At 41.1% G+C, this 27,378-nt stretch overlaps 1 protein-coding gene across 1 annotated transcript in view; it reads left to right on the forward strand.

The window, feature by feature from the left end:
• TIMM21 (translocase of inner mitochondrial membrane 21) overlaps positions 1-26,865 on the forward strand; it is a 35,750-nt gene extending 8,885 nt beyond the window's left edge. The window contains exons 2-6 of the mRNA XM_030212788.1: positions 10,839-10,901; positions 10,990-11,087; positions 24,885-24,958; positions 25,914-26,019; positions 26,117-26,865. Coding sequence (XP_030068648.1) covers positions 10,839-10,901; positions 10,990-11,087; positions 24,885-24,958; positions 25,914-26,019; positions 26,117-26,212 — 437 coding nt within the window. The 3' untranslated portion in view covers positions 26,213-26,865. The remainder of the gene's footprint in view (positions 1-10,838; positions 10,902-10,989; positions 11,088-24,884; positions 24,959-25,913; positions 26,020-26,116) is intronic.
• Positions 26,866-27,378: the final 513 nt, after the last annotated feature.

Below are 27,378 nucleotides of genomic sequence, written 5' to 3' on the forward strand. Positions count from 1 at the left end.
GTGGTATGTGAGCTCCTGACTGCTTCTTGTCTATGAATTCATTTAAGCTACAGATTGAGTCCGACCCCTGATTAGAGAAATCCTGAAAACTAGGCAAGGGCCGAGGTTGGACACCCCTGGTTTAAAGTGTTTTTTGGATATGAAGATGTTAGAGGCGTAGATTGTTTTATTTGGAGGGGGACACAAAGGATGGGCTGTGACACAGCATATTCTGTTTGCATATATACATCTCATAATGTATTTGTTACGGTTATCTAAAAAAAAACAGAGCAGATAGGAATCCACTTTGTGACAAAACAGTGAGTTTGTAAGCCTGTAAACTGTATTATTTCTTGAAGTGTATTTCTCTAGTTTGGCCAGCAGGTGGTGCATGTTTTATGTTTAAAGCTGTTACAGAGAAATGACTGTTCCTTCTTTAGTTTAACACAAAGAAGTAACCTGCAGTGATGAGGCCACTACTTAAAATAAATGTTGTTCTGGGCTCTGATTGGCACAGGAGATCAAATTCAGTCTGGAAAAGAAGTAGAGAAAGACCTCTTTACTGACACCCTGTTAGCAGTAGCCTGTGAACAGCTATATTTCCTGTACTTCCCAGGCACTATCCAGGTACTGACTAAATGTTTAGATAGTTTTAATACTGATCCATATTCAGTTATTTGTTATTTGCCTGTTATTTTCCATCTGTTTTTGTAGTTCACTGTTCAATATTTTTTATGACAAATTTTTTAGTTTATTGTTTTTTATTTTATTGACTCTGCTTGTCTGGACTGACAAAGAATCCTGGTGGCTTGTGTGTTGGGTCTGTGAGTGCATTCTAGGAACTGTGGAACCACTGGGTATATGGCCCCTAGTAACCTAGAAATCACCAGGATAACTTGAGAGCAAGAGACTCGCCCAGAGGTAGTTGGGATCCAGTCAGTGCAAGGAGGGTGCTAGTGTAGAGCACAAGCCCAGGTACAGGCGGACTTGAGCTGTGCTAGGGATAGACCCTCTAAGTGGCTGCAGGGTTAGCCCTAGGCGAGTGGCTAGGTGTTTTGTGACAACTTTATTAGACAGGGAAGTTTTGTAGGGTTTTTTTTTTCTTCACTGAAATGAGCCCATCACCAAGGGAAGTTTATGTTGTATCTCCATACACTATCAGTTCCCCTTCTCCTCTCGACTCTTCTTTTTTTTTCCCCCTCTACAAAGCCCTGCTCTTTCTCTCTTCCTCCCTCCCTCCCTCCTTCTTTAGCCAGTACTCTCTCTTCCCCCAGTACTCCTGTATTTTCCCCATACCATGCCAGTGTGAACCTTAGAAATGTACAGGCTCTAGACGTAGAAATGCTGTATTTGGGAGGCAAAATGACTGACAGTGACAGCAGATAATTTCTCATCTTTAGAATAACATCTTCAGATGGGTTAATTTTGTGTATTCCATAAAGTTACAGGAATGAACCGCACTCATAATCTCCAAGCAATGTACTCTGATTTATCTCAGACTCTCAGAAGTACTGTTAATGCCATCTCAACCCTTTTCATTTTGTAAAAAACTAACTTCTTCAGAAGTTTGTAGAGTGTAACATTGACAAGCAACATATACACTTTGATACTTGCCAGCCTTTAGTTTATTGTTGGGTTACAAACGTGTTTGCAATGGGTACAACAGAAAAATTTCACTAAGTGCAAAACTGAGGAGAACTTGTACACTGTGGATGTACTTAAGGTCCTGACACCATTCTGTTTGCTGTGCCTCTCAGCCTGAGCCTGTCTCGTGACCCAGTAATACCCGAAAGCTCTACCTTTAAATTAAAGCTGCTAGCAGTGTTCTGCACTGTGAGCACCCAAGGAGCAGAGCAAACTCAGAGGGTGTACCCAAGTAGAATTCCCATGGAGACCTGTCCTTTTTATATCTTGGTTCATTTTGGCATGTTGTGCTTTTCCCAGCACTTCTAGTTTCACTTTTTCTTTCCTGCTCCCACGTGATAATATGGCGTACTAGACTGCTTGTTCTATTTCTGTTTTCTGGTGCCACATACCAAACCAGGTGCTGTCTCCAGCTGGCCGTTACTTCAGCAATATCTTAAACTGTAGGCTTTTTGTCATCTTTCACCTGTTGTGTTGTTTCTCAACCTGCTTCTGCTGTCATTGTTAGGACTATTGAATGCTCCATCTGTTGTAAGTCTACTTCTCTTAGATCTTTTTTCCTACTGCTCATCTTGATCTGCTAGCTATTACTGGACCCTGGCTTAGGGGAGGACAAGGAAGTCTACCTTTATCAGGCCCTTCCTTCTAATTTTGTAGTTTTCCATACTGCCCGCTTTTCACAAAAAGGAGATGGGGTAGCCCTTTGTTTTCTTTCCTCTTAGCAATATTAGCAATTCACTTCTAGTGTATTTTTTCTTACCATAAACTTCATGGGCTCTCCATTTCTGCTCCCTGGCTCTTCACTGTTCTTCTTTGTAAGTGTCCACCGTCTCTTCCGTCCTACCTTTGGGAAGCTTTGGAACAAACTTTGTCAGATGCTGCTATTTGTTTCCCAAATTTACTACTGATTGAGGACTTTAATGTCCATTTGTATTATGAGAGTGATTTGTAATTCTTCTTTATTATTTGGTGTATGTTATTCCCAGAGGATTGTTCTGGCCTCTTGGCTCTTTGTGGCCCGCAACTGTAAGGTAGGAGCGAGATACAAGTCAAAATGTTATGTTATATGGATCTACCCAATTTTATCTGCGCTTCGACTTTTTCATCTTTTCTTACGGACATTGGACTCGCCCAAGTTTATTACCCCAACTCATACACCCGTTCTGATCCTATCTTCCTCGTTGGCATTATTTACTATAGATCAGCTGTCCACTCAGCCTCTTCTCTGGACTGATCGTTTCTTGTGAGCTGCCCTTTCTCTTTTTTTTTTTTCTTTTGTCGTCTTCTTTTTCTGCCAAGGCGTCCCGCTTTCTCTACCATGATCCTGAGTCCACACCTCGTCTGCATTCTCTGTTTCCCTCTTAGTTCTCCTTTCTTCCTTCGGAAGCTAAAGCTGACAGTTGGAATTCTATTCTCTCTACATTTTTCTCTAATTCCATAGTAGTTCCACCCTGAGGGAAAAAAAACCCCTTGGTTTCATCTTGGTCTTGCTGTTCTCAGACATCAACTGAGGAAGGCTGAAAGTTAGGCACTGTTTATAGAATAGCACTTGATGCCGGGATCGGTACCTAACTTGGTTATTTTTAGCAAGCATTCCCTAAATTTGTTGGGGGGTGGGATATTGTAGTTTTTTTTTTTTATTGCATTTTTATGTTTGTATGTATTTTACTCCAATTTTTATACTTTTTGGTATTACTTTGCCCATTTTATGTTGTAAACTGCATAATGGCTTTGAAGATATGCAGTATATTATGTATGAGAATAAATAAATAAAAATATACAATGATGTGAAAAGGGTCCCCCCTCAATTTCCCCCGTTATTGCATATGTGTCACACTGAATGGTTTCTGATCTTTAAATAAAATGTAACGGAAGCCTGAGTAAATGCACGACGCAGTTTTTTAATTTATTACTTTTTTAAAGGTTATCAATTGATAACCTTTAAGAGTGGACTAACACGGCTACCACACCTCTTTACTTTTTTAAGAAACACAGTTGTTCAACATCTCCATATCACTCATTCTATTCTATTCCATTATTTCTATTATGCTTTTAACCTTGCAGTGTAAAGCACATTATTACAGAATTAGAGGAAAATTGCATCCGGATCAAATACATTATTAAATTAATAATCCATTCATTTTAAGATCTTCAACGTGCACAATCCAAAATAGTTACTATAAAACAGAATTCTGTAGGGAAAATAGATGAGTTTTTAGAGCCTTTCTCAAGGAGCTATAAGGTGTAATCAAACAAATGTTTACAAGTAAATGATTCCATATTTTGGCGCTCTGAAATGTAAACGAGTACATGCCCATACAGATTTCAACTGCATATGCTTTTACACAGTGGTTTTTTTGTAGAAAAAAAGGTGCCGGTACTCATTATGGGCGGGGTCACCCCATATGACTCCACCCCTATAGCCACACCCATATTAGCCACACCCCTTGTACCAGCCATGGCGCATATAAACAGACATCATTGAAAATATTATACTGGTATAGGAGAAAAAAATAAAGTGATTTGTTTTCATTATAAATAATTTCTGTAAGCTGTTACAGCTCCAGTATACCCAGTGCAAAATAAGACAGCAGATGTAAATTCTCAAATTGGACATATTCAAAACACTAAAATGAAAATAAAATGATTTTTTCTACCTTTGTTGTCTGGCGACTTTGTTTTTCTGTCCATATTGGTCCCAGTCTCTGATTCTGCTGCTCTCTATCTGTTCTCTCAACTCCGCTTCCAGAGCTTCCGTTCCATGTATTTCTTTACTTTCCTCCTTTCTTCTTCATTTCTTGCCCTCCATCCATAAGTAAAAGCTGGGTCTTCCTCCGTGGAATTGACTGGAGGAGGTATAACGTGGATACAGCTTTTGCCTATTTTCCCCATCCATGTGCAGTTTTTCTTCCCTTTCCCTCATCTCCATTCATGTCCAGCATTTCTCCTCTCTCTTCCCTCCCCTGTATCCATCCAAGCAATAATTCTCTCTCCCCTCTCCTCCATCCAAATCCAGCATTTCTCCTCTGCCTGCTGTCCTCCCCTGCCATCCATCACCCCCTCTCTCACCCCAAGGGTCCAGCAAGTATTCTTCACTCTTCCCTCACTTCTGTTGTGTCTCCTCTTTGCAGGGTCAGCACTTCTCCCTCTTCCTTCTTTCCCCGCATGTCCTGGCATCTCTCTCTCTTTCTTGTCCTTCCAATCCCCACCCCCAAAGTCCAGCACCTCTTTCCCTCTCTGTGGCCCTTCTCTTTCTCATTCCCCTCACCTCACTGAATCTCTTTCTTTGGTACCTAACCTCCCTATCCAGCACTTCTCTGCACCCATCTTGATGCAGCACCTCTGTCCCTCATTGACCTTATTCAGCAACTCTGTCCCTCTCTACCCCTCCTGATGCAGCACTTCACTCTCTCCTTGCTCCCCACATGCAGTACCTGTCTTCCTCATTGCTCCCTTCAATGCAGCATCTCTCTCCTTCTTTGACTCCCCATGCAGCAACTCTCTCCTTCCTTACCCCCCCCCCCCCCCAATGCAGCACTTCTCTCCCTCCCTCCAACCTCCCCCCATGCAATACCTAATCTGAGATAATAGCCTTTCTGTTGGCAGATCCGGTACCAAAGTACTTAATCTTCTGCAAGAAATTTCCAAGTTTTGCTTACCTGAGCACACCTTCCCAGCTCTACCCTCTCCAGATACTGGAATATTCATAGTGCCAACTCATAAGGCAGCTGGATGTCAAAGAAGGCAGAAGGGAATCTCATTTATTTCATTGAAGTCACTGATGAGTTGCTCCACCAAACTGCTGGAGCCTGACCTCGGAGCTGCCTCCTTCCCAGCCAGGGTGCCTCGACCCTTTGTCCACGACGGGCTGCTGTTACCCTCTAGCAGCCTTTCCAACAACAAGGTACTCGTGTGGGCCCCACGGGAACTCTGGGCCTGCTAGCCGCCGCTGTTCCCCGGTCACGGGCTGAAAACGACACCGGCTGCTAGCCCCAGCCCATCCTTCCTGTTCCACTGCGGCTCTCTTTCGCTGCAGGTGTCCGCGCTGCTCCCCTGACCTTCCCCCACCGGCCCAGGTGCTCAGCTCGGTCCGCCATTGCCTGCGGAACTCCTCCAGGGGGAGGGGGCCCTCTCCGGCCATTACCACTGTGTCAGGCGCGGGAGGGGGGAACGCGCCCGGATAGCCACTCAGGGAAGGCGCCAACGCCAGGGTCACTCACGAGCCCTAACAACGGCCCACTTTCCAGTACCTAGCTGGCTGCCTGTCTCCTAAGCAGTGTTAACACGTCAGCAGGAACAGGCTGCTTCAGCCAATCCCAGGGGCCTTCCTTCAGCGTGTTCCGCCCCTGAGGGCTGAAGGAAGGCCCCTGGGATTGGCTGAAGCAGCCTATTCCTGCTGACGTATTAACACTGCTTAAAAAAAATTAAGCGCGGGTTCGATTTCGTGCGAAGCAAAAGAAGGAGGGGGTGGGTGGGAAGAGGAGGAGAAACAGAGCGAGAGAAAGAGAAGAAAATGCCCAAAAGCCACAGAGAGGACGCCGTCGACACTGCCAGGTGGGGGACCAGAGCCCAAAATTAAAAAAAAAAAAATAACCGGCTCTTGCGAGCCAGTGCAAGCAAGCTCCAGCTCACCACCGGACCTCACAAAAAAGGTGCCGGTACGCCGTACCGGTGCGTACCGGCACAAAAAAAGCACTGGCTTTACATATGGAATGCCAAGTAACAGTGTTCTAGAACTTCTTAGATGATTTCTATGAGCTGAAAACAAAAGTAAATCCCCTACCATTTATGAATTTGCTCCATTCATATTCTTATAAACTAAGCAGGCCACTTTAAATTGAGTATGGAATTTCCATCTCAACCAGTGTAAATTATTCAAAAGAGGACTGATGTAACTAAACTTAATTAATCTGGCTGATGTGTTCTGAAGTCTCCTTAGTTGTTGCTTACTTATACTTCAATATAAGGAGTTATAATAATCCAAAAATGGCATAAGAACCGCAAGAGATATAGTTTGAAATCCACCAGGACTCAAAGATGCTCTAATTGCTCTCAATTTGCATAAGTGAAAAAAAATTTCCTTACTAATTCATTAAGTTGATATTCGTAAGAGAACTTTGAGTCAAGAATTACACCTAGTACTCTTAACTTGATATCAAAATTTTATTGAAGTACCTGATGAAAGAACTATTGTTTTTGAAGAGACCTTTTGTTGGTCTCTGAACCAAACTAACCGGAGCCCTTCCTCTCAAGTGTCCAATCTCCTCTGATGAAACTTCCTGTTTCCTGCTGCAGGACTGGAGTTGGAGAGGGCGCCGGTTACAGAGAGGAGCAGAGCAGCATGTGCTTAATGCTGCTGTGTGTACAAGGCAAGTTCGGAGGGCTGCATGGAGAGGGGAATGAAATGCCAGAGAACACTGGGTGGCAGGAGAGAAAAGGCTGCTGAGGGGAGGGGGCTAGGAGAGAACAAGCTGTATGTAGGTGCATCGGGGAGGGAGGGGGTCAGCGGTAGGAGAAAAAAATATATACAAGATAGAAGAAGAGTCTGGGAGAGAGTAACAAGGTGGTGGGAAAGAAAAGGCTCGGGGTGGGGTAGGAGAGAACGCAGGGCAACTGGAGAGAAAAAGCTGCAAGAGCAGCTGGGGAGGGGGGACAAGCGTTTAGGAGAGAAAAATACGCCCAGTCGGGAAGGGGAGACAATCAGACCAAAGTATCCTGTCTCCTTACTGGGTTATATGTGGAAATGAGATTGTTCCAATGGAGAGAAAGGGAAGGGACAAGATGAGATGTTGCCTATAGAGAGGAAGAGAAGAGAGATGGTGCCCATAGAGAGGAAGGGAAAAGAGATGGAGGAGATGGTGCCTATAGAGAGGAAGGGAAAAAGAGAGGAGATGGTGCCCACGGAGGAGAGGACCGAAGGAGAGAAGAGATGGTGCCCGTGGATGAAGGGAAGGGATAGAAACAAGATGGATATAAGGAGGAAGAAAAATGGCAGAAAGTTTGAATGTGGAAGATGTATGTAGGGGAATAAGTGAAGAAGAGAGGAGGCCCTGAAAATAAGAGATCAGAGTACAGATAGAGGAATATAACCAGAGACAGGTAATAGATGATTAGAAAAATAAAATCACTGGACAACAAGAGCAATGATTTTATTTTCAGTTTAGTAACTGAAGTACAGTATATCAGTTTTGAGAATTTACATCTGCAGTCTATATTTTGCACTATATAGGTGAAAATGTGAGGGAGGCGCTTTATGCGATTAATCTTGTGATTAAAACATTTTATGTACAGCCTGACTTTTTTTCTCATCTCTTTTGGGATTTTCTTTAATTGTGGCATAACATTCTTATTGAAACTTTGTGGTGAAACCTTCACTCTCATGGTAAGCTTCAATATATAGCAAGTTTGAACTGCCAGCCCTATAGAATCTAATCAGCTGAATCTAATTACCAATTATCAATTAAATTTGGTCAGTTACTTTTTCATATGGGTGTTGGATAATTTGTTCCTTAATGAAGTAATACTGTAATTTAAAAAACTGTGTTGTGTGTTTACGTATATGCGCTAGTAGGGAAAATCAGGCGAGGGAAGTTTACACATCACTGTATGAGGGTATGAAGATTTTTGCAAAGCCCTATCCCCCAGATTCTATATAGCACGCCTAGAGATCCATGCTAAAATCCAATCTGATACTATAACAATGTGCAGAACTTAACAAGCTAATGAGCATTGATAACGGCACTTAAGCAATAATGAGCACTAATTGGCACAAATTAGAATTTGTGTGCACAACTCGCTAAGTGTATTCTGTAATGAAGTGCGCCAAACTAACATGCATAGGCAAAAAGGGTGTGGTTATGGGTGGGGAAATGGGCATTTCGTGGATGTTCTGAAATTTACGCAGTTATAGAATATAGCCCAGTGCGCACAGATCTATGTGCTGGGATTTACACCATATTTTTGTTGGTGTAAATGGAATTGGGCTGCAGATCTTAAGAGAACTCAAGTTGCTCACTGAGCAAAACTCTATAGCTCTTATTCATGTATGTGGTTACAGGAGAGTAAGATGCTGTGGCATGCTTATTTTTTTTGTTTGCAGCCTGTATCTCTTCTGAAAAAAAACTCTGGGCCAAACTCATAGAGGATAATTTAAATAAAGCTTTTTCCAACTGTAAAGCTGTTCAACACCCAGAAAAAGAGCTTTTATAAAATTGCACAACCATGTATGCACATAAAAATTAGGCATATATAAAGAGTGCTCTTATTTATATTATCAGTGCATAGGTTTCTTGGAGGCCTTGTTTGGGCAGAGCTGAGGCAATCTTGTGTCCCTATTATATATAATATGCGAGTACACACATAGGGTACATACACACACACACACATTTACATCTTTTCAGGGCAGATGTAGTTTTGTGCATGGGAATTTGTACTGGGAGCTTATTTTGTAAAGGCACATAGGTGCCTATATTGCCTTTATAAAATAGTTGTGATTGCTTACTGTGGTCAAAAATAATACTTTCATGAGAGGTCTATATACCACCACAAGAAACACTTTCATCTAAATTTTAAAAAATGTGTTAACTATAAGAGAGTGAGGAATCCTAAGTTAAAAATGTTGTTCACTATCTGCACCTTAGTTCATCAATCCTTTTCTTTTTGTAAATTTCCGTGATATTTCATGAAGAATGATAACACTTGTCTGACGTTTCTTCACAAGCACAGAGAAGAAGCTACAGAGCAGCAATTATGCATTTGAGTGTTTTAAAATAGATTTGAGTATATTCCCAGAGGCAGCTGAAAGCGAAATGCACTATGTTGGAAGCTTATTCTCTGCTCTCAAGTGAAGAAACTTCAGATATTTAAGGTAAGTGTTTAATTATTCTTAATGAAATATTACAGAAACGTGAAGAAGGAACGATGAAGAACTAAGGTGCACATACTGGATGAAATTTTTAACCAGAGTTTCTCACCTCTGATTCATTAAAAAAAAAATTCTATAGATGAGTGTTTTCTTGTGAAAACCTTTATAAAATAGGCACAAAATAATCTTTTTTGGACTTACACATGTGCACTATTAAAAGATTACCCCCCTCGAAGTTCCCAGCAATGTTTCTAAACTTGATAAATTACACACAAAAAAAAAAAAGACTGAAGGAGAGAGCAGCTGATATTTGCAAATTCTTTAGAAGTCATCTCAGAAAATGAAGAAGTCTGGGGGAAGGGGAATGGAATCATACCAGAGCTAGTAGCTACAGCAGAAAAAAGCTGTGCTGGCTTAATGTATTCACCTGCTTCCTGGATCTACGCATCATTGTACTTAAATTCCAAGTGGAATCAATTTGCAAGCACATTTTCGGGCAGTACTGCTACTACTACTACTACTTATCATTTCTATACTCTACAATAGATGGTTTTAATGCAGTGTTTTTTCTCTGAACTGTTCCGAGGTGGGAGCCCAATACAAGGTAAAACATTTATGGAAATTGAGCTTAAGTTTATTTTTGAAGAAAGTTAATAAGTATTTACACAGGAAAACACCAGGAGGCATCTTGGCCCTGATGCAGGAATGGAGCCCTTCCATTCCAAGTGATATTTGCCAATTTATTATTTTTGAATGTTAGATTCTTGTGAGTTATATGAACTTTTTGCATGTAAACTAAACAAAATACCTGAAATGAATAAACTGTTCTGCATGATTTTCTGTTCCTACCTCTTCCCCCATTTCATGAGGGGGGAGGGGGTTAATTTCATCAAATTTAGATACATTGCATTGTCCTGTTGCATGGGTTTGTTCATGATGGGGTTGATTATTCTTTTTTTCAGCTGCAGTGCACAAAATAGCAACAGCTTTATAGAAAACTGTTTCTGTATAGACATATTGACCAGCTGATATACTTCTGTCATCTGTCTGGCTAACAGACTTTTCTTCATTTGTCATGATTACTGTCCTTCCAGTTTTATTCTCTTTGATCTCCCACTTACCACGTTTCCTGTGGGCTGTGTTTAACAATCTGTATCTCAAATGTGTTTGATGGGCCAGGGAGGACTGTGGTGTGCCCCTTCATATCTACTACTTATCATATCTGTGTCCAGTATCTTAATTCTAGCACTGGTGTAGTGAAGTGATAACTAATAACTTGCTAAGCAAAAGAAAATAAATCCATTGCAAAGTCTTAAGTGGTTAATATTTTTCACTGTTTTCTTTTCTGTAGTGAAAGAAGCTGGAAAAGATTTTACCTACTTAATAGTGGTGCTGGTTGGAATTGGAGTTACAGGTAATAAAGTGCTCATATATTATAAACACATTGTTATTGTGTACTTTTCTTCAGCTAATATGTAATTACCTGTTCAATGATTTTGCAGGGGGTTTGTTCTATGTTGTGTTCAAAGAACTTTTCTCTTCATCCAGTCCCAGTAAGATATTTGGAGTGGCATTAGAGAAGTGCAGAAGTAATCCAGAGGTGAGCTGTGAAAGACCATTGAGATGGACACGGCAGTCAGTTTGATTTCATGCATAAATATGATATAAGTGGTTTAAAGTTCAACATACACTACTGTAATGCTGCGTGGCTTATGCTATTCTCACTACACAGATGGGAGCCTTTCATTGAAAGCCAGGTTCAGGTGTCCAGTTTAGGTCATGGTATTCCCTGCATACTTTTGTGTGTGGAATTTATATACAGTACATGGATGATAAATTCATTAGAATCCTGTGATGTTTGTCAGCGTACTAGTTCATAGTGCAGTATTGCACTAAAAAACACAACTCATTAATGTATTTGGCACTAGGACTTAGTAGTAAGCGTACACAACAAGATTAAATATAAGAATGTAAGAACATAAGGATATATTGGGTCAGACCAATGGTCTATCTAGCCCAGTATCCTGCATCCAGCAGTGGCCAATCCAGGTCACAAGTACCTGGCAGAAACCCAATTATTAGAAACATTCCATGCTACCAATCCCAGGGCAAGCAGTGGCTTCCCCCATACTATCTCAAATTATAGAGTATGGACTTTTCCTCCAGGAACTTGTTGCAGATCTTTTTTTAAACCCAGATATGCAAACTGTTGTTAGCACATCCTCTGGCAATGAGTTCCAGAGCTTAACTATTCTCTGAGTGAAAAAGTATTTCCTTCTGTTGTTTTAAAAGTATTTTCTATGTAATTTCATTGATCGTTTCCTGGTCTTTGTATTTTTCAAAAGAAAAATCGATTCACATTTACCCGTTCTGCACCACTCAGAATTTTGTAGACCTCAATCATATCCCCCTCAGCTATATCTTTCCAAGCTGAAGAGCCCTAACCTCTTTAGCCTTTCCTCATATGAAAGGAGTTCCATCCCCTTTATCATTTTGGTCACTGTTCTTTGAACCTTTTGTAATTAGTCTTGTGGTGTATACTAAAGGACACAAGCAATAAAGTCTGATATGTGTTTAAAATGGAGCATTAACATTTTCTTTTGTACGTACTTGTTATGGCACACATCAACTCATTCTTAATATCATCCGTGATCGGTACTGTTCTTAGTATTGTCGGCTGTCTTTGACATGACCCACAGCTTTTTATTTCTTTATTTTTTGTGTAAGTGGAATAAGGTACATAGAGCATATTTTTGGAACCAGGACCTTTAATTTCACATAACAAATTATAGCAGTGTAGTCTTGAACAAGGTTTGTTTGTCAGCAGGTTAAAAAAATATTAAGACCCATATTTAAAGTACTTATGGCCTGGAAGGGAAAACGGTGATTCCAATGTACTGAAAAGAGGCATGGGCATGAGATAATCAGATGATGTGGTGGTAGAATACAGCATTGTAACTTCAAGTCTTATATCATGAACATGCTTATTGGTTGTATTCTTTTGTTGTTATGCACGTGTATTTTGTGTTATTTTTTCTTTTATTTTCTACTCTTTCTGTGTTCCCCACCACCCTAAAAAAAATAAATATGTGAATTTTTTATTATATCCATAACATATTTATGTACTTAAGTGGAAAGTGCTTGTGTAGAAGAGAGGCATCTTTTTCTTTGCAGCAGGAGGGGAATAATATGCTGCAAACCAGATATCTAGAGATCGGTGCATCTCTCTCCTACCTACCTATCAGATAAGCAAAAAGAGTTTTCAAAACCTTGAAACGCTGATTGCATCTCCAGATGGCAATAAAACCCTGAATGAAAAAAGTGGTTCTTATAATGATTTTTCTTTTGTAACTACCAGATGAAGTAGCTAAAACATCATTGTTTTGAATTGTTTTTTTTATAGTCACTGAAAAATGAATAGATGAGCCCTTTACAGGCCAGGCCACATGAATTTGATCCTGCATTCAAATTGTGCTACAGAATTTCTTGCATATAATTCTAATTGGAAGGTGGTGTCAGAGCTCTTACTGTAAATTTCACTTTTCTTTACCTCCACCATATGAGTGAGCTATATCCTCCTCCCAGGACACCGGGAAGAGGGAAATAAAGAGTTCTTCAGCCCTCAGTTGCCTTACAGGCTGGTGCCTTAACAGATAACCTCAGTATTTCTCTTTCTCTAGTAGATGGTGCAGAAGTCTGCTTTAGTGTAGTGTTCGAGTTAGGGCACCATCTTAGGGGAGGCCTTTGAGTTTATTTCCAGGGTTGACTGGGCTAAGACTGAAGGGATTCTTAAATAGTAGTTCTCTAACAGCTGATCCTCTTACCTCATAGGGACAAACCCTGCCTAGAGCTCTAGGTCCTCCAGTGGCCTGACCACACCAGCCTATGGGCCTTCATAGCTCAACAATTCAGCAGCAATCAGTCACAGTGGGGAAAAGGGAGATAAATCCTCTTAAAGCTCCATGCCATTCAAAACATTAAGGTGGGAAGAATACAGCCTACACCCAACAGATCCTTCTGCCTAAGATGCAAGAGAGATGGTTCAGGGAATAGTACTTCAGCCACCCAGCGCATTCTAGAGGTTGTTGAGGTCGGTAGCCAAGTCAACTCTGAGGCTGTTGCTACAGAACCAATTATGTTGGCTCCAATATTAGCCATTTTGGACCAGCCACATGAGAATAGCGATACTAGGTCAGACCAGTGGTCCTAGCCCAGTATCCTGCTTCCAACAGTGGCCAATCGAAGCCACAAGTACCTGGCAGAAACCCAATTAGTAGCAACATTCCATGCTGCCAATCCCGGGGCAAGCAGTGACTTCCCCCATATCCATCGCAATAACAGACAGGACCTTGTCCAAATCTTTATTAAACCCTGACAAGCTAGCCGCTGTTAACCACATTCTCTGGCAACAAGTTCCAGAGCTTAACTATTCTTTGAGTGAAAAAATTATTTATTCGAGGACAAGCAGGCTTCTATCTTCTTACAAGTGGGTGACGCTGATCCACGTCGCCTGGTCCGGCTTTTGCCTTAGTAAAAAAGAGAGAGCTTTGTGGAGCACGAGCGCCTTCTCAGTTTTCTTTTTTTTCCGCATGAGGAGAAGGTACGTGGTTTTTTTGTCCTCTCCTCACTCGCCAGTTTTTGTTTTTTTTTTGTTTGTTTTTTTTAGAGCTTTGAGTGCCTTTCGCCCTTTTTTTTTTTTCTGCTTCTCTTGTGGCTTCTTAATTGGGCCTTACAAACCCATCTTTTATTTTTCCTTAGTTTTTATTTTGCCTGGGTTTAAGTCTTCTTTATTTTCCGTCATCATTGGGCTGTTTCAAGAGAGGTGGCCCCTCATAACTTCCAACCATGGGGTGCTACGGATCATTCACCAGGGTTACACTGTGCTTTGGGGAAAAAAATAACCTCCCAACCATCCACCAAAAAAGTCTCGTTTCAGCTCATTCCACAACAACATACTACAAGAGGAGCTGTTTGTCCTTCTCCAGCAGAATGTGATAGAACCAGTTCCTCTGCCAGATAGTCGAGGGTTCTACTACAGATACTTTCTCATACCAAAAAAGACGGGGGTAGTTTTGATCAATTCTCAACCTCCAAAATGTAAACAAATAGTTGCTCAAAGAGAAATTCTGCATGTTATCCCTGGGATCAATTCTTCCCATGATCCAGCTCAGTGACTGGCTTTGCTTTCTAGACCTGAAGGAAGCATACACCCACATATCTATTCTTCCTGCATACCAGAAGTTCCTATGATTCCGTTATGGAACTCACCATTATTAGTACAAAGTCTTGCCATTCGGCTTGGCCTCAGCACCTCAAGTCTTCACAAAATGCCTGATAATGGTAGCTGCAACATTACACAGGTAGAGCATACATGTCTTTCACTACCTCAACAACTGGTTAATCAAAGCAGCCTCTCAACTGTCGACTCAAATGTCTCTCTCTTCCACAGTGTATCTGCTAGAACTCCTCGGATTTGTGATAAATCACCCCAAATCACATATTCAACAGGTTCAGTCTGTGGAGTTTATAGGGGCTCTCCTGGACACAATTCAAGGTCGAGTATGTCTACCGCAACAAAGGATAGACAATATAGTGTATTTGCCCAGGTCTCCATCTCTAGTCAGATTTGTGCACATGAGGTGCTCCGCCTCCTTGGCCACATGGTCTCAGTAATCCATGTAACACCATTAGCTTGACTCCATTTCCAAATACCTTAGTGGACTCCTCTCAATGGTCACAAACCACCAGGTCTCAGCCAAAATTCGAGTCACTCTAGCGTTATTCCACTCCAGTGGTTGATGGCCCCATGGAATCTCACGTGGGGACTTTCATTTCAGTCCCCTCCACAACAAAAAAGTTCTTGCCACAGATGCCTGTATGGTAGCTTGGGGAGCTCACCTCAATGGCCTTCATTACCAAAGTTCATGGTCCCCACAGGAGAAAGCATATCACGTCAGTGTCCTCGAACTATGGCAGTCTGGTACACCCTCAACATTTTACAATACAACCACCTCAATCATGTAGCTCTAGTTTGGACAGACAATCAGGTTGTGATGTATTACCTGAACAAACAAGGTAGAAAGGTTCTTATTCCAACAGGCAATCCAAATATGGACTTGGGCAAGTTAGAGGCAATCACCCTCAGGGCAGTCTACCTAGCCAGAAAAACAGAATGCTATAGCGGACGAACTGAGCAGAGTACTTCAGCCTCACGAGTGGTCCCTCAGTATGTTGGTGAGTTGTCAAATTTTCCAACAGTGGGGAACCCCAGCAATAGATTTCTTCATTTCTCCACAGAACAACAAACTTCCTCACTTCTGTTGCAGTCTCTGTGCTTCCAACCGTATAGCACTGGATGCTTTTCTACTCCATTGGGGAACAGATCTCCTGTATGCCTTTCCCCCATTGCCTCTCATTGGGAAAACTCTGCTCAAACTACTGTTGAGTACCAAGGGACCATGATATTACTCCCTACTGGCCATGACAGATTTGTTTCCCTCTTCTCTTAGCGTGTCATCCAAAAGAACCTTAGAAATGATTAGTTAGTAGTAGAGATGAGAACCTTTCTGACCGCTGATAACACAGAATGAGGAATCCCTGCTTCACCCAGATCCCGCACTGTCTAGCCATGACAGTATGGTTCTTGACGGCATAGCCAGAGAGGTGTGCTGGTAAATGTTTAACAGGCTGTCTCTCCTCTTCCCACCCCCCCCCCCCCCCCCCCCCCCCCCCCCCCCCCAAAAAAAAAAGCAGTATATATGTACGTAACTTTATATGTTTTATTGGTACAAAGGTACAGTGCAGCAACCAATTTACAAATATTAAAATATACAATATTCTTTACTGTAAATTCCTTATGGCCATGGCAACCCCAATAAACCTTCCGCCTCATTTCGTATAAGCCCACCCGACTGTTTCCACTCAATAAAATAACACAACAGATGTACAGATCAGTAAGACCAAAAGCAGTACAAAACAAGTAAAGTCATAAACAACACAGTTTATACCGCCTTTGGGTTTAACAAGCAATACCATGTGCATGTAAGGTGTAGATAAATGAATGTAAACTATCTGTTTTAAGGCACATGCCCTAAATATGTAATACTTAGTAGTAATAATGAAAGAGTGATAGAATATTCACATAGCAGGCAGCCAACAGATTTAATTTCCACTGAAAATAATTAACTTTGTGCCCTGTGTACTAAGCAGCATTGTAGGCGCGTTAACATTTTTAATGTGCATTAACCATGTACGTGCCTACAATATCCCTATAGGCGCTTACATGGTTAGTGTGCGTGCTAAGTGTAGGCACACTAAAAATACTAACTCACCTTAGTAAACGGCCTTTTGTATGACCATAAATGTCATTCAGCTCCAACTGTTCTACTGCTGCTTTCCCTTAGCCAACATTATTCCCGGGTCTCATCTGGGCAGACTTGTACGGTCTGTGCCAGAGCCGGTGGTTGGGAGGCGAGGATAGTGCTGGGCAGACTTATACGGTCTGTGCCAGAGCACAGGTACAAATCAAAGTAGGGTATACACAAAAAGTAGCAAATATGAGTTATCTTGTTGGGCAGACTGGATGGACCGTGCAGATCTTTTTCTGCCGTCATCTACTATGTTACTATATGCAAACAAACATCCGGAAGACAAAGATTAACCTCCACCCCCACAAAAAAAAATGCCTTTTACAACCAAACAGACTTGAAGAAGAAATAATATATATACAGAACTGGAAAATGTTGGCACATTTAGACTGACTCGGGACTTCTGCATGAAGGTAGCTCTGCCCTCATTCAATGTCTCTCTAGTAATAAACAATATTAAGTGTTTTTCTGTAATAATATACCACAGCATTCCAACAAAACAAAAAAAAAAAAACAAATTCCCACAAACCATCTTTCTCTTTTGATCTAGGCGCAGGGAAAAAAAGATTTGAAATGCTCCCGGGTTTCAACCTAATTCATGTTTAATGTGGGATATAAATAAGTAACTAAATAAATAGATAGAAACTCTGAATGTTGAGCACCTGATTCTTATAACATGATATCTGTTTTAGTGGCCCTTTACCAGGAGAAAAAAATCTCTGCACAAATATAACAAATGCTAGGGTGTCCCTATAACCAGCCCCTCCAAATGACACACTGAATATGATTTGTAACAAATTACTACTCTATGAAAAGTTATTCGGTTATTATACTTCCTCTGACCTCTGTGTACACCAGTATGCTGCACAAGCTGGCGTGTTTGAAAATATAAGTGAGATTAAATTAAAATGCTACCAACAATAAAGAACATAACGTGGAATGCACCTCGTAGGTTTACTTGCTTTTGTTTTGAGTTTATGGCAAAGACGGCTGTGTAGGAAGGGGAAATGGACTAATTAGCTTGAACTTTTTTTTTTCTTACTTCAGGCTGTCTCCTGTTCTCAATCAAGCACAGCATCATCTCCCACTCCCCCACGAATCCATACCTCTCTCAGCTTTCCAGATGATCCATTCCCTCACTAGCCATCCTTCAAACCTTACTCTTCCAGCATCTCAAATGGTTACACGCTGCCTGGCTGACCCAGAGCCTTTTCTCTACCGTGTCCTGCCGCGCTAATGCAACTTCCTGCTTATGCATGGGTGGGATCTGGCAGAGAAAAGGCTCTGGGTTGGCCAGGCAGCGTGTTACCACTAGCAGTGCTGGAAAAGTAATGTTTGACAGATGGCAATGATTTAATGCTATATAGTGTGAAAACAATATATAGCATTAAATCATATTAACAGGTGAAAACAATCCCCTCCATGCTCCACGGCCATTAGTAACAGTCGGTACTAAGGCATTGTCAATGTGTGTTAAATTGTCAAGCAAGACTATGAGCTTGACTTCCACTTGAAGAGAATGCAGGTGACTGCAAAGAGCAGAACTGCAGCTGAAATCTCCATCATCTTGATTTGCTTGCTTTATTATTATTTTTTGTCTATTAGATTGTAAGCTCTTTTCCTCTGTACTCGACATACGTTTCTGGAGCTCCTCTCGTTTGCACTTCATGAAATGCTCCCGTTCAGCTGCTCACCATAGTGGGCCCAGTAGAACTCATCGACGTTAAGATGACCTTGGTGGGGCTGCAGCAGGCAGAGGTAGTGGTCTGCGTCCTTTTGGGGGAGGTCAGGTTTTCCACCTTGCCAGATGGTTTGCCAGCGCTGTGCACGTCTTCCTGGCTCAGGATGACAGACAGCGGTGAGGGGAGATGGACCTGAGGGAGGATATGATGAGGTAGGAAGCTGAGGTATGCTGGACTCGCGGGTGTGTGGGGGCCGGTGGAGAGGAGGAGAAAACCATAGATGTTTGTGTGCTGGCTGCATGGCTCCTTCAACAACCGGCTTGCAAAATTTAACAACCAGCTCATGCGAGCCGGCTCCAGCACACCACTGAATTAATCCTTCTAGATGCTCTCTTCGAACTCTTATGGAATATCTCCTCCATCTTTCTACTTTTGGCGTAAAAACTAATTCTATAAGAGTACACTTCATTGCTATTAGTGCTTTTCAATCAAGGGTTGATAAGCCAGTTTCTGTCCATCCTTTGATAGTTCAATTCATGAAAGGTTTATTTCATACAAATCCGCCTATCAAACCACCTCCCGTAGTGTGGGATTTTAATGTCATCCTTACAGCTCTAATGACACCTCCATTTGAACCACTCCATACCTGTTCTCTAAGTTCCTTGCTTGGAATGTACTATTCTTAGTGACGCTAACTTCTGCCAAATGAGTAAACGAACTTCAGGCTCTGGTGGCAGACCTGCCTTACACAGGTTCTACCATGACAGGGTTGTTCTTCGAACCCACCCTAATCCTTCTGAAAGTAGTATCGGAATTCCACCTCAGTACATTGTGCTTCCTGGTTTGTTTGTTTTTTTCCCCCGAAACCTTATTCTTATCCTGGAGCAGCAGCACTGCTTACCTTAGCCTGCAAGCGTGCTTAAGCATCCTGTCTGGTATGGGATGACTTCCTTATGAGGAAAGGCTGAAGCGGCTAGGGCTCTTCAACTTGGAGGAAAAGACAGCTGAGGGGGAGATATGATAGAGGTCTATAAAATAATGAGAGGAATGGAACAGGTAGACATGAATCACTTGTTTACTCTTTCCAAAAATACTAGGACTAGTGTAAATGAGGAAAATAGAATAAATAAATACTGCTAGGCAGAGTGACTGCTGTGATTTGGAGAAAGGACTAAGAAACTGTGTCTTTAAGAGAAGATAGAGTTTATTTGTGCAATGTTTGAAGTTGTGGCATGTGCAGGGTTTAGAACTTTCACATGCATGAGCCTGGTAGAATGAGTGATGTCATCAGAAAAGTTCAGTTGAAAAACCTGAAGAGAGACAGAGGCAAGTGTGGCTGCAGTCTGAGTTTTAGGTTAAATTAAGAGGGAAAAGGGTAATAGGTCTCTAATTTCAGGATTTTTTGTAGTCTGGGAGACTAAGGGTATTGTTCCAGTGAGAAAGTAGAAAGGAAACTTTTGTTTGTAGGGAGTTAGAAAAACGTTGTGAACTAGAAATTTATTTCAGTTGATGTCAGAGCTCTGAAAAGAGTTTGAAGAGCTTGGGATTTCAGAGAAACAACATTCTCCTGAAGCATATGACAGGAGATTATTAAAGAGAGTCATTAATTTCATGATTTCATTTTTTTAAAAAAGCTGGTGTTTTGAGAGGCTGGCTTTAGAGAAAAGAAAGCCTTTTAAAGACCTGATTCAGGGAAGAGTCACTTTAGGGAAAACTATGTTGTTTTAAAAAAAGTGATTTTCTGATAACTTTCCTAAGTTTCTTGGAAGAAAGGGAAAAGCAGAGCTGAAAAACAGTTTAGAATGCCCAGTGCTGTATTGAAGCTGAAGTGACCTAAAGCTTGAGGCAGCTTTAGAATGTTGGGGTCTGCAGTGCTGGAAGCAGCATAGAACCTTCAGTGCTGCATTGAAACTAAAGAGGCAGCTCAGCGCACTTATGACGACATAGCGGGGGGTTTACACTAGGGGGCACGCAATGAAGCTACAAACTAGTAAATTTAAAACGAATTGGAGAAAATATTTCTTCACTCAACGTGTAATCAAACTCTGGAATTCGTTGCCAGAGAATGTAGTAAAAGCAGTTAGCTTAGCGGAGTTTTAAAAGCTTGGATGGCTTCCTAAAGGAAAAGTCCATAGACCATTATTAAAATGGGCTTGAGGAAAATCCACTGCTTACTTCTAGGATAAGCAGCATAAAATGTATTGTACTTTTTTGGGATCTGGCCAGGTACTTGTGACCTGGATTGGCCACTGTTGGAGACAGGATGTTGGGCTTGATGGACCTTTGGTCTGTCCCAGTATGGTAATACTTATGTATTTATACTAAACCTCACAGAAATTCTCCCAGCTTTTTGCATCCTTTGACCTTACCAGATTTGGGATTTCCATCACCAAATGTACTATCTCCACTTGGTTGGCTGATTGTATCTCTTACTTGTATGCTCAGCTGGGCTGACCCTTAATAGCCGTGTAACTGCTCATAATGCTCATGGCTGCTTCAGTAGCCCACTTCGCTTGCCTCCATAGAGGAAATTTGCAAAGTGGCAACGTGATCTTCTATCCACAGCTTTACTGCTCACTACTGTCTTGAGCAGCAGTCCTACAAAACCTTTTTATTATTTGAATATCAATTCTGCCATCCAGCCCTCTTTTTTTTCCACCAGGCTCACTTTCCTCTTCAGTTATTAATTAATTATTTGAATTGTGAGCCTTCAGCTAGTGAGTTCCACATGTGAGAATATAATGCCTGCTTGAAAGCATAGTTACATACCAATAGTGGGTGTTCTTCGAGGACAGCAGGCATATATTCTTGCATCCCTCCCACCTCCCATCGGAATTGTCATCTTAGCTTTTATAGTATATTGCTGGTCCTACGCTTGAGCATCAGGCAGAAAGACACTCTCACATGAGTGGTGGGGGGTACTGTCTCAAAGACAGGACAGCAGATTCAAGGTTGGAGACCCTAATCCAGGATAATTGGCGCATTGCTACTGCTAAAGGCATAAATACGTGAAGAGACATTCAAGGTGTACCTTGCGAAGTATTTACGACAGTCTAGAAGCTTTCTATGTAGCTTATTGAATTCCTCTTGTTTATCAGAGGGAAAGAATTCCGCAAAGGATAGAGTCATTTGTATTAGAGATTTTCAGTAAATCGTGGAATAAAGTTGATAATCCAAGATGCCAAAAGAGTCTAATGTTCTCGCTTCTCTGCCTGGTGGAGCAGAAGCATAAGATCTGGCACTGCAAATGCGCTTTAAAGCAGATTCTATCACTAAGGAATGGTGTGGTAGTTGTGTTTTCTCAAACCCTGTATATTTATGTATCCTGTACATTGTGCCAGTTTTCTTTGGGGCAATCTGAACTGTCGGTGGAGTCTCCCAGTTTTTTTAGTAAAGTACTTTTCATAACAGAATGGAGGGGAACTGTAATACCCTCTCTAAATGGAGAGTCATAATCTAGAACTTCAAGAAGTTCTGAACAAGGTTCATCCTCTGTTTCTAGTTTAAAAGGTATAGCTTGAGCCATCTCATGGACAAAGCCTGAAAAGGACATACTTTCTGGAGGAGACTTACACTGCTGAGGTGGCGGAGAAGGATCCGACAGAATGCCATCGGATTCTTCATCTGAGAGTCCTGTGGGTCTTGATGTGTCTCACTTTTCAAAGTACTGTTCATGAGAAGTACGTGGAAAAGTGTCGACTAGAGCACCGGCTTTGCTTCGAGGTGCTACTATTTGGGTTTCTGCCAGGTACTTGTGACCTGGATTGGTCACTGTTGGAAGTAGGATACTGGGCTAAATGGACCATTGGTCTGACCCAGTATGGCTATTCTTATGATACAGACATTTAAATGTTTGAAAGGTATTTATGTACAGACAAACCTTTTCCAAAGATGGGGAAGCAGAGGACATGAATTGAGGTTGAAGGGGGGCCAACACAGAAATAATGTCAGGAAGTACTTTTTTATGGAGAGGGTGGTAGATACCTGGAATGCCCTCTGTGGGAGGTGGTAGAGATGAAAATGGTAACAGAATTAAAAAATGTGTGAGATAAATACAAAGGCTCTATTGAGACAGCGGGAGTTAGACTGGCTAACTCTTTCTGTCACCAGCAAACTCGGAAATTCAATGCTGGGGCCATATTCCACCAGCATTGAATTTTCAGGGGTTTTTTTGGCGCCGGAAACGTAGCCAGTTAAGCCTGTATTCATCTGCTGACTGGCTAGGTTCTAACAGCCAAAGATAGACCTTCTATTTACATGGGTCTATCTGGCCACTAAACTTAACCAGTCAGCCAGTGAAAATCAGCAGTAACCAGCTATGTCACGCGACATAGTCACTGACTGGGATTTTCAGTGGGAGATAGCCAGTTGTCTCCTGCTGAATGTCAGTGGATAGCTGGTTTGAGGGTATTTAACTGGCCAGGTGCTGTTCCTAGCCAGTCAAATACTTTAGAATATCGGGAGGAAAGGAATCCTGTATGGAAAGAGAATAGAACCAAACAAACTTAACAGTGCTTAGATGGCAAGTCCAGTAATTATGGAAATTGTCAGTGCTGGGCAGATACCTACAGTCTGTGCCCTAATTATGGCTGGATAGATTTGGATGGGCTGGAGCGGGGCTTCAACGGCAGTTTCAATAGTTGCCGAACAAGGCCAGTGTCGGGCAGAGTTCTATGGTCTGCCCTGAAAATGGCAAGGACAGAGCAAAATCAAGTATGCTTATGTAATATCGCATCATACCATATGCTATGAGTTTATCTTGTTGGGTAAACTGGATGGACCATACAGGTCTTTGTCTGCTGTCATCTACTATGTTGTTCCGATTTCAGCAAAGCATTTGATGCTGTTCCTCATTGTAGGCTCATAAACAAACTGAGCAGCTGGGGTTTAGGACCCAAGATGGGAACTGGACTAGAAATTGACTGACAAGAGGATGATGGTAAATGAAACTCACTCATAGGAAAGAAGGATGAGTAGTAGAGTACTTCAATGGGGTTGATCCTTAGGCTATTTCAGATCACTATATCTCTGAGTGATATTGAAAGGTTAGAAAGAAAGTTCCTTTTTGTGGATAACGCAATGATTTGCAGCAGAGTAGACATCCCTGAGGGAGAAAAGAATATGAGAAGTGATCTATAAAAAGATGAATGGTAAAATACTTGGTAGCTGTGTTTTTTAATATGAAGAATACAGGGTGATGCTTTTTAAAGAAACGATAAATAGGGAGTGAGAGGGTGATATGCACAGACCACAAGAAATAGTCCTCAGGTTGATAGTGTCTGAGGGACTTTAAAATTACAAAATGGTATGACCAGGTGGTAAACAAAGCAAGAATGCCAGGCTGCATAGAGAAGAACATAACCAGCAGAAAGGAGAGGTGATAACACCCCTGTGTAGATATCTGAGTTCTCACTTGGGAGTACTCTGTTCAGTTTTGAAGACCATATCTTATTAAGAATATAAAGAGACTATATGGTAGAGAGGAGGAAGAACAGAAGAGTTGGAAAAGGTTCATTGATATCTTTCACCAAGGAAGGGAAACCTACAGAACTAGAGGGCATGAAATAAAGCTTCAAGGATGTAAACTTATAGAAATATTAGGAAACTTATATTTTCTTTAACAGAGAGGGTGGTGGATACCTTGAATGCCCTCTCAAGAGAGGTGTGGAGACAGAAAAAGTGATATAATTCAAAAAAACATAAAGGATCCCTAAATGGCAAGAGGATGGAATCCAAGTATAGAGCATTTTTATGCTCAAAGCAAATATTAATGACTTTTCTACTTCAAAAAATGAATTTGGGGGAGGGGTGGAGTGTAACCTGTACAGAGTGGCAGTTGTAGTGACAGCCTTACCCGTTTTACTGGGCAGACTGAAAGGACCATGCTTGTCTTATCGGCCATCATGCAGTGTGTTACTGTGTATAGATTTTGACATATGAGACATGTTCAGGTATCCTGTGAAATTTTTTCAACCCTACGCTTCAGTGCAGAGGTTGGCAGTAATGTTTCAAAACTGTGATTAAACTGATCTTACATTATAAATCTTCTACTGTAGAGGGCACATCTATAACAGTGTGCCTATATTTAGGTGCTTAGAGGTTGCTTAAGTGGTTCCTACTTTACTTTATAGAATACCAGTGTAACATGCCTATAATTTAGGTACAAACACTTATGTCAGTCATTGAACTGTTGTAAGTGCTTGTGCCTAAATTCTGGAAATAAAAACTTATAGTATCTGCAGTTATTATAATCATTTAAATGCATAAGCAGAATGTAAATGTTAGGACCCGCTGTATAGAATTATTCCCCTAATGCCTTTTTCATCATTATCAACCCCCCACCCCCAGGTAGTTGGAGCTTTGGGAGAACCCATTAAAGGTTATGGTGAAACAACACGGCGAGGTAGAAGACAGCATGTCAGGTAGGTTTTTTACTCTCATCCTGTATGTTGAAACATCACTTCATTGTTGGAGAAACACTTTCAGTTAAGCCCCACAAGGACTTTTCTTCTATCTAAGACAAATCGGGGAGACAGACTGTGTCTGAATTTTAGAAAGCGTGGGACCTCTTACAGAAAGGAGCAGGTACTGGATGCTAAAGATCGTCAGACTGGACGTGCCATTTGGCCCTTATCTGCTGTCATGTTTGTGTTTCTTATGTGTATTATAACATTTGCTATACTGCCTTTCACAAGTTTGTAACATAGATGATGATGGCAAATAAAGACCTGTATGGTCCATCCAGTCTGCCCAACAAGAGAAACTCATTACAATATGGTATGTGATACTTCATATGAATGCCCGGTCTTGATTTATCCTTAAACATCAAAAAATCCTCATCAAACTCAAAACAAGTATATTTTAACTACAGTAGTGCAAAATCACATGGAGGAAAAAGCCTCAGCAAACTCTGACCATTTTATCATTCTGTCAGTCCTGGGTTTTGATGCAATCATGGGTATAAAAAACCTCCAGTGATTATTATAACTTTCAACAACTTTTAAATACTGTGGTGTGCCCTTTCATATGTGATTTTTAACTGGTGAAACGGGGATAAGGGGGGTGTTGGTAACTGAAGAGATATTTCTATATTCTCAGTACTTTGTTCTAGTTGTTTTGCTTCACTGTATTTTTTTCGCTTTTATATTCAATAAAGAGATACTTTAATAATGTGTACTGTTTTTCAATAAAAAAAAAGTTTTAAAAATTTGCGGAGCACTGCAGGCTGAATATCAGGCCCCTTATGGCTTGTCTTTCATTTGCTAGTGGTTCTTGTTAGTCACATCAAGAAAGATGCACAAACAGCATCACTTAATAATTAAGTGTGCAGAGTATATGCTTTTCTGCCATAAGCACTGTCACCCTTTCCTCTTGCAGTCATGTTGAATATGTGAAGGATGGCCTAAAGTGCATGCGTCTGAAATTCTATATCGAAGGCTCAGAGCCAAGAAAACAAGGAACTGTGCATGTTGAAGTGAAAGAGGTAGATATTCCTTGCCTTAGACTCTTAAAACCAGTCCCTGGAATCACCTTTGTCTGTTCCAATGACTCTTACACATCTGTTTCATTTCTCATTTTAGAACCCAGAAAGTGGAAAATATGAATTCTGCTACATATTTGTGGAAATTGATACCTACCCCAGAAGAACTATTATCATTGAAGACCAACGTTACTAGGATATTTTAAACGAAGAACCCTGTGGCAAGAGTGTTAGATGAAGCGATCCGTTTACAGCTCACTGAACTTGTACGCAGTTCTTTTGGAAATGGATTTCTGAGCCATGCATAATATATAACATTCTCAGGACATTTTGCACAGTAGTTATCATCTGGAATTATTTCCAGTCATAATAAAAATACAAGCGAGATCTATCTGTTTAGGCTAAATAGATTCCGTGGAAACTTTTCTATTGGCACATCCGTTGCCAAAGTACTACATTGAGGGCTTGATTCTGTATATGGCACCAAATAAAATGAGTGCTAAGAGCTATTCTGTAAACTGTGCTCCAAGTTGGGCACCGTTTATAGAATAGCATTTAAGTGTTGGGATCTGCAACTATCTTTAGGCGCGACCATTTACACCAGCTGAACCCTGGTGTAAATCCTCATGCCTAAATTAGGCACGGATCCCCCTTATTCTGTAACAATGCACATAAATAGCAGGAGTGGCCCTGACCTGCCCATGACCCTCCTATGACTGCACCCACTTTTTTGATCCATGTGTGTAAGTTTACACATGTAGATCTTAAAGCCAGTTAGGGCCCAATTATCAGCGCTGATTGGCTCGTTATTCGATTAAATTGTGCATGCCCAAATTTGCACACGCAGTTTAAAGCACCATTTTTAGAATCCATGTGAAAGTAAAAAAAAAAATATATATATATGTGTATATATATTAATTATTCCTAATAACAGTAAAATATAGCTACACAATACAGAAGAGGCAAGAACAATTCCAAGGTTCTGTTTCATAGTCTCTTATAGAATCACATTTATGGCTACTGGTTTTGTCACTAATAAGTTATGGTCAAATTTTCTCTATTATGGATAAAATATTTCTTGCAGTTATTTTTTGATAATCATGTACATCTTTATTGTTTCAGGTAGACCAAAGATATGTACGTACAGTGGATAACAATTGTCATTCTTGAGCAGTGGAGTAATCATTTCATCATTCGTAATAAAATCATATACATAAAACTACAGTACTGAGTTTGTGAAGCCTCTAGTACAGTCTGTATTTTATACAGATTATACTCAAAACTTGATTAGATCCTAATGTAAACTCTAATAAGGGGAGGTGGTTGCGGTCCTCAGATTCACTTTCCACTTGGGCATTTAGA

Source organism: Microcaecilia unicolor, chromosome 1 (assembly GCF_901765095.1).
Source record: "Microcaecilia unicolor chromosome 1, aMicUni1.1, whole genome shotgun sequence".
Taxonomy (NCBI): Eukaryota; Metazoa; Chordata; class Amphibia; order Gymnophiona; family Siphonopidae; genus Microcaecilia; species Microcaecilia unicolor.